Source organism: Plutella xylostella, chromosome 7, assembly GCF_932276165.1.
Source record: "Plutella xylostella chromosome 7, ilPluXylo3.1, whole genome shotgun sequence".
NCBI classification, from domain to species: domain Eukaryota; kingdom Metazoa; phylum Arthropoda; class Insecta; order Lepidoptera; family Plutellidae; genus Plutella; species Plutella xylostella.
The window spans coordinates 5,769,861-5,781,924 of NC_063987.1; the positions used below are offsets into that span (position 1 = coordinate 5,769,861).

General features: G+C 36.8%; 1 protein-coding gene across 1 annotated transcript; it reads right to left on the minus strand.

The window, feature by feature from the left end:
* Nucleotides 1-2,377: 2,377 nt before the first annotated feature.
* LOC105383952 (guanine deaminase) lies at nt 2,378-6,187 on the minus strand. The gene is made up of 9 exons (XM_038106567.2): nt 6,049-6,187; nt 5,526-5,642; nt 5,097-5,357; nt 4,790-5,008; nt 4,534-4,641; nt 4,343-4,450; nt 3,673-3,838; nt 3,237-3,383; nt 2,378-2,710 (listed from the first exon to the last, which is right to left on the minus strand). The coding sequence occupies exons 2-9, from the start codon at nt 5,622-5,624 to the stop codon at nt 2,481-2,483; spliced, it is 1,338 nt and encodes a 445-aa protein (XP_037962495.2). The 5' UTR covers nt 5,625-5,642; nt 6,049-6,187; the 3' UTR covers nt 2,378-2,480.
* Between the last annotated feature and the right edge of the window lie 5,877 nt (nt 6,188-12,064).

Consider the following 12,064-nt stretch of genomic DNA (forward strand, 5'->3'; position numbering starts at 1 on the left):
AAATGACCATAAGTAATCGCCGCGTGTTTTGAAACTATACAAGGCCAGAACGCACCCATAGTGTACTAGCACTGTATAGTTTCAAGTGAAAAAAATAAATATTTTACTTGAAAATATACACGATTTGTGCGTACTAATCGCGTATACTTTCAAGTTGGGATTTACTGAATCGTACTTGAAAATATACATTGCTATTACGCATATTGCTTGATTGGCGTACTTGTCGCATATAATTTATACCTACATGCTGATTCTAATTTACTTAACTACTTCGGTAAATGTAAATGACTACAATTGACTTGTTCTGCCTGTCATACCTATAAAATGATAATAAATGAAGATGAACAAGCTCTAATTTGATTGATAAATTGATATTTATAGCAATCATACTTGCAAGTAAGCATACCTACTAATATCTTATTATTTAAATGAATTAAGAGTAATACCTACTACACTCCTGATCCTGAACGGATAAGACTAGCTTAATGACGCCGTCGGCGATATTAAAGTGCATTTAACAGCGCATCAAAATATTATTATAACCAACTAAAATAGTAAATTTTGATCAAATTTTAAATTTAATGGTTTAAAAAAATTAGGGTCATTTGGTGTTGACTTTTTGCTACTTGGACTCATTGCTCGTGAGTGTAGTAGGTATTACCCTATAGACCTATTATAGACATATTTTTCATCAAGTTTTGAATTCACCGTAATTGTCTTTTATTAATTGTTCTACACCCTCTCATGAGATAATTTTTACTATTAACAACAGTTCTACAGTTTAATATCAATTTACTTTTTAACTTACGGTGTAAACAAAAAACACGTTACGAAATTAATGCCTAGTGCGGAATGATGATGCAATGTTTAGAAAGCAATAGACTTATTACTATTTCGCATGAAAGAAAGAGAGAGCAACAATTCAAAAGGGCTACGTGGTAACTAATCACGTATAGTTTCAAGTGCTCGCATTGCCGCTTGGCGCTTGAAAATATACACGATTAGTACGCAGTGGTAACTGCTGCAGTATATTTTCAAGCCATAATTTTGGCCCAACTTACTTGAAAATATACGCGATTAGTGCGTAATGGCCTTGTATACTTTCAAGTAAATCATGGCACCATTTTAATTTGAAAATATACGCGAGCAGTCCCAACCTCTGCGTTCTGGCCTTGTATAATTTCAAAACACGCGTAATCGCCCTTCGCTCCCGTACATAGAATAGGGTATGCTTATGATATATAAAGTATATAAAGGTGTTTTAACGAATTTGGCTTGCATTTCTTGGACGAAGTGTCCAAGTCAGCACTGTGTTCATTTCTTATTACTAGGGTGTAAATGAAAATTAATTAAATTAGCTGACGAGAATTCCATGTTTCGTTCTTTGTATGACAGAAAATTATATATATTTTAATGTTAAAATATATAACGTAGTTTTAATATTGTATCTTCATCTGTATACAAATTGCAAACGTCCTAATTTTACTAAAAAGGTAACTAGTGTTTTTAAAGTTTAACATTTATTACTCTGAATACTAAATACCTTTTTGTACAATATTGTAAGATAGATAACCTAACCCTAGCTAGAATAATAATTTGTTTTATAAGACTGTTTTATGTTATTCGTTAATTTATAGATATCGTTTTAGTTAGTTTAATATAATTTTAATTCACTGTATTCTGAGATTTGCTCACAGAATAAATAAATATCCAGGGCATACTTTCTAGATTTATTGAACCATATACTTTATACTGTATTTCTGTAATGTAACGATTTAATATTATTTACGGCCCATGCATAACCTTTATATTAATGTAATAAAAGTATGCCCATATCCTTAATCTCAGAATATTTAATCATTCCACCGATTCAAGTATTAAGTTGATTCAATACCAGTTGGATTATAGTATTATGTTGCTTCTTTCTCACATTGTTTTTTTAAGCTATTTATAGTAAAAATCACATTGTTTAATATTTGATGCTAAATTCATTTTGGCCATGTTGTTTTTTTGCTATTTTACATCTACCAGTATATAATTATACGTTTATATTAGCTAGGTAGTCATTTTGTATTCGTTTCAATAATGCAAGATTAATATAAAAATAGATATTGCGCATTTAAAGTATGTTTCAAAAGATCTCAGCTTTAATTAATTGATCAAATTGACATAAAAGCAATGGGCAAAGTTGAATAATTATCCTTGTTTTAATTTGTCAAGTGACTCAAAAAAAAATTACTTACGTCATTTGTTTAGGTTCATAGAGGAGTTAATATTTATTAACAATTAATTCCTTAAATTATTAGGTGTATTTGCTTAAATTATGTTTTATTATTGTCACATAAGTTGCACATTTAAACACAAAAATTATAAACAATTTCACGAAAATAAAATTTATTAAAATAACTTTGGCTTTTATTTATCTAAATATGTATATTGAATATAATCTGTCCTTATTTGTTAAGTATAAAAATAGGTTGTTACAGGCTATGTTTTACTTCAACACCTTTTATGTACACTTTTTCAATGTTTCGATCGTCTCCCAGATAGATAAATTTCTGCAACATGCTTTCGCCCACTTCCGTTTCCGTTGTGTCCACAGAGTAGTCGTGACAGTCTATTGGCCCGCCATCTTTATATACGTTTATCAGCAATGCATCAAATTCTTTGCCCACTTCGAAACTGCCTATTTTATCCGCAAGAGATAGAGCTGAAAACAATATTAAAAATCAATATTAATTAGAAATAAGTACGGTGGCTTGCGCCTAAAAGTATACAGGCGGAGTTTTTAAAATAGCGATCTCAAGCTCACATGCTGCTCAAGCAAATCCACATAAACACCACTGCTACACACATCACACACAACACGTCCCCGGATTTATAACAGATGTACCTGGTCCCTTCATCATCAGGGATCGCTATTTTAAAAACTCCGCATGTATACTTTTAGGCGCAGGCCACCGTACCTACCTATGTAAAAATGTTCAATTATAAAATGTTTGTCATGTAGGGATGGGCGGGGTACCCAGTAACACAGGTTTGTCACCTAGTACAGGGGCCCTTGCAACTTGTACGATTGATATGTAACTGAACAATAAACAATTTTGAATTTGATTTTTTTTTTAATATTGTTGTATGTTACTTAGGGATATGAGGCCAAATTACAAAATCTTACCGATTAGTAGTCGTGGAGACTGAAAATTAAAATTAAAACCCAATAACAAGGTGTACCATACCTTTAGCGCCACCTAGTGTCGCAAGATAGAAAGCTTCCCTCCAAGAAATTGCCGCGTCTGCTTCTCCCTGCAACTGCAGATGTTGAGAAACGTCCATGGCTCGTCGCATGGCGTCTAAAATGGACGCACTGTCGCCACCGGACACATCTGAAACACGTGGATGTGAGTAGATAAGTGCATAATCATACAATGATAGTTCACTGCTGGACCTAATTGTTTATTATTGTTATAATAAAATCTGAGTGTACTAAAAATCATGAATATTTTTAAGAATTCTAACTATCTGTTAGCGTATTTTAACCCTCACCTCTAATGAGATGGGACCTAAAATTGGTCAAGTGGATTGTTGATTGTTGGAGGCGGCGCAATGACAACGCCATCTAGTGCCCGCTCTCTGCGCCTAGTGACTCTATACTACTAACACGTCGGTAGCTACCTGTCCCCAAGCCCACGTTGATGCCACTGGCCAGGATCCTCCGCAGTGGACACAGGCCCGACATGAGCCGCGTGTTAGAGGCGGCGCAGTGCGCCACGGAGACCCCGCGACGTGATAGCAACGCCATCTCTTGGCTGCTCAGGTGAACTGCGTGCGCCATTATACACTGAAACAATGTACTGGGTGTTGGGAAATTCGTTTTGGAAGTCGAAAGCAAGTGAATCAGGGGGATTTATATAACCTCCTGACCCCGAGAGGTATAAATGTATACATTGTTAATACATTTTTAAAAAATTAAAAAAAATACTACTGAACTGTTTTGTCACTTTGTCAAAGAACAAATTGTTTAAGGGATAGGTACTTTATAAAACTCTAAAGGAATAACAGGGATACTCCATAAAACTTAGGTTAATATAGGTTAATATAGGTATTTTTAAACTATATATTATATTTTTTTTCAATGTCCTACTCATAGCACGCCAGGTGTCAGGAGGATAAATGCAAGATGAAGGGTACACCACGATAATGTTGGTTGTTATTGCTCTACACTTAAAATCTTTGAAGGTTATCGGTTCTTCGGTGTGTTGATATATCCTGACCCGCCAACTGATAGCTAGTACATACTGAAGTTTTTGAGAGGCATATTGGGACGATAAATAATTATGTATACCTTGTTATTTAAAATGTTGCTTTTGTCGTACACTTCAGAGTAGCTTTGTGAGTCTGGATTAGTCTCCAATACATATTGTATCTCGCCTTTATTCTCTGATATGTGGCTCTGTAAAAATGAAGAAAAAAATATTAATTTAAAGAAAAAAATTAAACCTCTCCATGTAAAGAGTATAGCTATAGGTTATGTACCTGGATCAAGCAGTCATATTTCTGTGCGATTTTTGATAGATTAGTCATGAGTTCTTCATCACAGCTTACAGCAAACCTTGGAGTTATAGCTGGCTGCACTAGGTCATTCTGGAAAAAAGCCATTAAATTTGCTATTATATCTGAGCACAAAATAGGAGACATTTTAAATTTGTAACTCACATGATGTGCTATACCTACAGCAAACAACTTAGTGTAAAAGGTAAAATAAGTGTAGAAAATATCTTAAACATCTCACCTTAGCTTCCAAAACTTTTCTGACAAATATTTCCACCTCCTTGATTTCAGTTTCAGTAGTGTTGTAGTATCCTGCATCATTGTGTAGGTTCATGCTGACTTTGCCTACTAGCGCCCTCTGTCGGTGAGCTATGACACTCTGCACTAACTCTAGGGTGCCTTGCAGGCTTAGCGAGCCAAAGTAACAAGCTGTGGTTGTACCATTGTTGAGCAGTCTTCTCTGTAATAAGTTTTTTTTTAATTCTCTGAGAAATTCATAAAAGTCATATGTCTCTAATACTGAATGTTTTATATAAATTAGAACTCACCACAACTTTGCCATAAACAGCAGCAGCAAACTGTGTGTCACTGTACTTCTTTTCCAATGGGAACGTGTACTTGTCAAGCCACTCGAGCAGTGGTCGGTCCAGACCGAGCCCTATGTTGGGGAACTGTGGGGCGTGGGTGTGGCAGTCCACCAGCCCCGGCATCAGAAACTGACCTGGACGCAGCTGCACTATATTGTATCCATTTAATCTGTTCGAGTGACGTAATTGGTTTAGTTCCGATGTGGTTCCTATTTGTTTAATCTGTAAATAGGTCAGTCAATTAAGTTTGATTAGAAGCATTCTGTCTGAGTTAAGTAATACAAGTATGTTGGATTTCTGGAGTAGATTTCCTCACAAGAAGTAATTTATAGGTTACCTAAAACTTGTGAGGAATAGTTACAATGTCTTAATGAAACTTTTGAAACTTACTTTTCCATCTTCAACAGTAATGAACCCATTGAAGATATTAATTTGTGTCAATGAAGTGGATGTTGCTATTAATCCGGAGTAAATAGTTTCAGAAGCCATTGCACACGTTATAGTCAGCTAGCAACAAAATTATTAGTTATCAATAAGTAAGTAGGTAATCAGTATTAGAGAGAGAAGCTAAAATTAAACTTTTGTATAAATTGCTTGATAAACATAAACTTTTAACAACAGTATATTTTGGCCCTTATGCTCCTATCAATACAGGTCAAAATTTAAAATAGAATGACTAGATTGCCTTATTGGTCAGCTGATTTTTGACGCTTAGTCGCGTTTTGTTTTTCGAACCGATGCGATCTAACAATTTATAATGCCTAACAATCATAATAATAATACGATTAGTAATATTTTATTTAAAAAATATTTTTAAATATCTAACACTGAATAGATACTTACTTAAATATTTATAAACTTGAGTAAATTGCTACCTGAAATAAAATTGAAGCCATTATTGCGTTTCGTTTACCTTTATTGGCGGGAAGTTGTAAGTTTGTACATGAGTTCATGCCAAGATGTTTTAGCTTTTTCAGCGCCAGCCTGCCATCCCATGAAGCGTCCACTTCTAGCATTTTGCAGCCAAAGACATGGACCATGATTCGATGCTGCTACTGCTGTGGCTTCCTCCATTCGGTTATGGCTTTTGCGGGCTTCTTCCAGCGCCTGTAAAGAGAAAGTCGTCAAAAGCACGTCCCTGTGAGTACCTACCTACTTGCTATTGGATATTGATATTCGTATGGTACAATACTCAATACATGATATCTTTACGCAATTGGTCAGCTTCTTATGTAGTTTTACACTATTGTACCTTGTCAAGCTAACAAACTGTGTTTGAATGAATAAAAGGGGCTTTGTAACTAATGTGAGTGTCACAAAGTACCAAAGTGTGTCAAAAAAACTGTAACTTACCAAAGTACCACACTTTATAAAATGTAGCTAGCTATAAGATGAATGATCCTTGAACCTGGGCAAAACAAGCAGCCGCTTGAGACTTCCTCCCGGATAGGTGGTAGCAGTTGGCCCGGATCAGCAGCCAGCGCGGGTAGACGGCCTTGCACCGCCGGGCGTCCGGTTCTAGGACGCTCAGCTCCCGGTCAGCCAGTGATCGCAGTTCCATTAGGTCTACCACCTAAAAGACATTTAAATTAAAATAAAATAAATTCTTTTTTTCCAGATGAAAGCAACAAGTTGAGGCGAGAGCAAACATTGGGGTGCAATGGGTGAGTTGATTAATGAAGATTGTATTCAGAATTGTAAGATGCTAACGTAGGTTAGTAGTGTTATTTTTCCTCTGTGGATGATACTTCCTGGATTCATAGAGAGTGAATGAGTGATGTAGCTATGTAGGTACCTTTTTCAGATCTTCAACTTTGTGAGCCAAGCTCTCTATCATTGCTTCAGCAAGTCTCAAAGAGCTTATCAATGTGGTCAGAGAATCTCTACATTCATCGTCAGATTTAGCGGCATACTCCAGGGCTTTAGTCTCGAAACGTTTGGCGAGACGGTCCGATTGCGCGCGCAGCCAATACGTCCACAGCCCCGTGATCAAACGCTGCTGCCCGCTGCGGTTGCCCCCATCGCTGATTGTATACTCCGCGAATCGACTTATTTCCTGAGGAGATTCCAACTGGAAACCAGCATCCAATACCAAATCTATGCAAAGCGCGTAATACCAAGTTTCAAAAGCAACATCGTTCCGTTTTTTGCCGAATGAAAAACAATCTTTGGCGAGTGTAACAGCCTCTAGAATGTGGCGTCGTGCTAGCAGTATGTAGAATAGATCTGGTAATATTTCCATGCTTATGACGTCAGCTATGAGGAATCGACTTAAACAAATTGCTTTATATCCAGCATACATCGCCAATGTCAGCTGTGCCCGAGCTATCCTTGCGCGGAATACCCCTAGGAGCAGTTTACCTAGCGAATAAAGTTCGTTGGCTGCAACAGCGTTTGGAAGATTTTTTAAAACGTTTAAAATTACACGATCTAATTCAGCGGTCGCTTCAGGACATCCCCGTTCCATTTCCACTAGAAGCGCATTTGTGAGTGCATCAAATAACTCAATGTTGCCACAATCTTTCTGTATTATGAGATGTATAGCTCTCTGAGAAGCTGTTCTGGCTATCGTTTCTTCATTTAAATTCAGATATACTGAACTTGCTACGTTAAGATAAAACACTGCATCTGAAGTGATTGCATCGGCACTGGAGTGATATCTACTATTTCTGATTGCGCTAATAACTCGAATGAAATCAGTAACTTTGTGTAAATTATAGCCATAGAGCTTTGCGGCATGGTCTGTATAATATTTAGCAGAAGACAGGTTGTTATCCATTAAAGAAGCGGCTGCTTTAAGAGCGTATATTTTCCCCAAAAACCTGCGTTTTCCATATTTTGTTAGATCAGATTTTATCTCGTAAAATATGGCTTCAGCCTCGTTTAGTATTGGGAATGCACTATCAGAAGTGTTATGAATTATATTCAGTTGGGAATATTTTATTAGAAATTTTAATGCCTTTTTCTTGAGATCTGCATTTTTAGCATGGAAAATTAACTGTTCGTGAATTAAAATATTTAATTCAGTGCATGTGCACATACTAAAATTAGTAAGCGAGACATTTTTTTCTAGTTTAACGTTTATTAATTCTAGTTTATCATTATTATCAGTGTTTAAAATACTGTCTTTGAGGCCCAAGGCTTCCCACTCTTGTAAACGTGAAGCTTCTGTTAGCACTCGCACTTGATCATAAATGTGGATGATATCTCTAGAGTCATCATTACGAAAGGAATCTTGAATATTTATTTCATCGGTATTAGGGTTTATTTCCGTGTCTACTAGTGTAACTCTTTTAGTGGACCTCCTTTTAACCTCTCTTAAGCTAAAATCTTCACTGATTGACTTAAGTATAGAACAATTTATATCCGGTTTAGTATTTGGGTTTAAACCTCTAGTCTCAGACCTTGTTTGCATTACATCTGTCCCTCCAGTTTCTGATTGCGAATACCTGTAATTGTCATCGTTGATACTCGTGTATGACGCACTTTCATTATAGTAATCTTCGTTCTCATTGAAAACTGAATATCGATCTCCGTCTGCCTCTGATGAGTAGTAAATCATATATTGGGCCACCACAATTGACCCACCGCAAGGTAGACATTTGTGTTTGCTATTTTCTAGGTAATTTACTATACGAGCATGGAATTCTTTCTTTTGATTAATTGGCAAAAGTTCGTAGCATGTTCTTCTTAAATTTTTGCTTTTAAACTTTATAATTTTACAATACGCATATTTAGGCAAATTGTTATTTTCTACAGGATCATACTCAAAGGGACAGTTACAGTTCAATGTCTCATCTAGATTTCCATTTTTGTTTGGTACAACTTGTGTTATGTTAGCGCAAGTTATGATTCGCATTGAGAATAATCTTTTTATTGCTCTAGCGGTTGTTACAGAGTCATTTTCGTACATTATGTTTTCTAATAGATCACGGGAAAATACGTCACCTATAACAGAAGCTATTTTTAACAACAACTGTTGATATGGAGTTAACGAGTCGATCTGTATCATAATTATAGCATCATTATTTTGCATGTTTATATTGGTATTTAACTCTTCTTTATCTATTATTGTACAAACTTTGTACTCTTCTGTATAGTCCTCTTCTAAATATTGGTCAAGAGCTTTTTGATATGTTGCCAAAAGAGCTTGAGGATGCAATAGAGCATGATCCGGAAACTGAATCATATCTGTGCCCATAATTTGCTCTAGTTCTGGTTTCATCATTTTCTGCAATTCCAGAGCCCCACAAGAAAATAAATGTACAATAAAACTTTCTACAAGTCCTGGCATCCCTTTACATTTTGTTTTTAATGCACTACATAGGTCGTTCGGAACAGCATTCACATCTAGTAGCTGACATGCAAGGGGTGGAATCCACTTCGAATCGAGAGGGCCAAGTCGGATCTTTTTTATGTTTTCACTCATGAACACAGCAAACATCCATCGATGGACCTCAGTAAACATACGATGCGTTAAAGTGAATATTGTGAAAATTCTTGGAGATTTTAGCATAATAGATATGTATTCCCAGGAATTCATATCTAAATTATGTAAATCATCCAACAGTATTACTTGTGGATCATTTAGGCAATTGATGAATTTGTTAAAAATTCTCTTGGTTTTTGTCTGTCGTTGTTCATCGGTTAGACCATGCATGCCTTCATAATAGGCAAATCTTACTTTCAGTATGTTGTTTAAGAAACACAAGTCCTCATCGTAAGCCTGAAGTAAATTTACAATCTTTTCTTCTTTTAGAAAGTTTGTAAATGGTTCTTTAATATTCAGTATTTTGTTTATGATTTGGCTCAAACCTAAATATGGAGTTGCTGAGTGAATGGAAGTGAGAGCAATATAGCAAACGTTATAAACATCATTCCTCGCGTATCGAGCCATCCATTCCAATAGCCTAGTTTTTCCTATCCTGGATTCTCCAATAAAAAGAATGGCATCAAACTGTCTTACACTATTATCCATGTTCGATTTCACTAGCCAATCTGTAAAAACTTTCATTTCCTCAAATCGATCCAGAAGTGGTGGTATCACACCAATATTATACAACTCTTTTACTCTTATTTCCTCTGTGTATTCAAATATTTTTCCAGGTTGGCTGATGCCTCTGAGCTCTGGTTGCGGTTGTAAAGTGAAGGCATTTGTTGACATTTTACTTTTTACATACGTTGTTTCATCGCAAGTAATTTTATTTCTAAAGTAGCACATAAGCCTCGCAGCTTTGTTGACAACTGATCCGATGATAGTAAACTCACGTCGGAGGGGGTGTCCCACTACTCCGCAGTACACCTGGCCAGTCGTCACTCCTATGGAAACTTCTATAACGCCATCTAGAGCTGATACGGACTTTTTAATGCTGTAGGCACATTTAATTGCTACTTGCGCTTCAGAGTCGTGTTTAAAACCTCTTAGTCCAAAAACAACAAGAATCATAACATCTTTATCGAACAGAATTATTTTGTTAACACACCCCATCGACTTGTAGACAATGTCACAGGTTATTTGATAAGAGTTGTTGACTACAGTTACAAGTTGGGGAAAGGGACACTGCTTGGGTTTTAACGTTATGAACACGACTGAAACAATTCGCATTTCAGTCAAATACTCCAGCGGCTGATGAGCGTCAATTTGAGTAAGCACAGGACGTATCATAAAATTTCGAATACTTCCACCAATGTTACTTTTTTCAGCGTGAAGAATGCTCTTACGAAGACTGAGTGATTCGCATTTTTTTAACTGATCCACAGCGTTCAATTTATGTGATGCATCCCAATAAGATTCTGGTAGGTTCTCAACTGCTGTAAAATGTTTTTTTATCGGTCTTCTTAACGATCCTACCGCTAGGAATGGTTTGGAAACATCGTTATCGCGTGGGTCGTACAGGATAGCCCTAATTGTAACATTTCCATCGCTGTGTACGACATAGTCATAGTTTCTCGAGTAACAATGTGCCCAAGCTGTAGCAGCTAACATTACTTCACCCGAAGTGCACACACTTTCAGCTTGCTTCGCTTCTAACACTGGAAGCCCATACACAATATAATTCATGTCGATGCCCGTGCCTATTGGAGCAAACAGAAGATTTCCAGCAGAAATGGCTAATTTAACTTTCAGGTTGACTTTAGCGTCCGTTTCGTACGAAGCGTAGGATTTTTGTATGACGAGAGCACACATGAGAACTTGGTGGATGGTGTGAGAGAGGAAGGTCTTCTTGTCGGTCTTCCAGAGTGCCAGGAAGGCGTCTCCGGCGAACTTTAAGACATCTCCGCCGTGGTCGTAGATGAGCTCGATAAGTGCGCCCAAGTAGGTGTTGAGAGTAACCGTGAGGCGGTAGGTGCCCGCTTTACCGAGACTGCTGTAACGTTCGGACAGAGCGGTATATCCAGAAACATCCGCCATCAATAGTACTCCTACGAAACGCCTCGTTTCCGTCGAGGTGAAACTAGAAAGACAAAGATTCCATGTAGGTAAATTCGTATCTTTGTTTAGGTAATGATAATATTATGTAAGTCAAAAATTTACTTATGAAGTCACTGACTTCTGCGTGAACAGAATCTCATCAGGTAGCAAAGTGGATAGAATAATGGTCTGTTTTCTGGTTAACTTCACTTCCATATCTTGGTCTGAGATGGTGTCAGTCAGATCTTCGCTTGCATGAAACAGTTCTTGTTCCCACGAATTCTCTATATCAGGTTGATCTAGTTCTGTCTCTTCTTCTTCATCATCAGATGAGTCGTTTAGAAAACTGGGACCTTTCCGCGAAGGTCTGGATATAGTGCCTCGCCATTTTTCAGTTCCTGAATAACTTATGCTGTATCGGCGTGTCGAACGATGTCTCGATTTACGGAAATTCATGTTTTAGTTTAGTTTAGTTTCACTAGTAATTTTGTTCACCTTCGAAGCCAAATGTGTGTTT

Bases quoted from the DNA above. Each gene is read 5' to 3' on its own strand.
- LOC105383952 (XM_038106567.2), bottom strand. From the start codon at position 5,624: ATGGCTTCTGAAACTATTTACTCCGGATTAATAGCAACATCCACTTCA. The intron at 5,358-5,525 runs GTAAGTTTCAAA...ACCTATTTACAG, and splicing joins TTACTGTTGAAGATGGAAAA to ATTAAACAAATAGGAACCAC. The intron at 4,642-4,789 runs GTGAGATGTTTA...GCTTTTTTCCAG, and splicing joins GAAAAGTTTTGGAAGCTAAG to AATGACCTAGTGCAGCCAGC.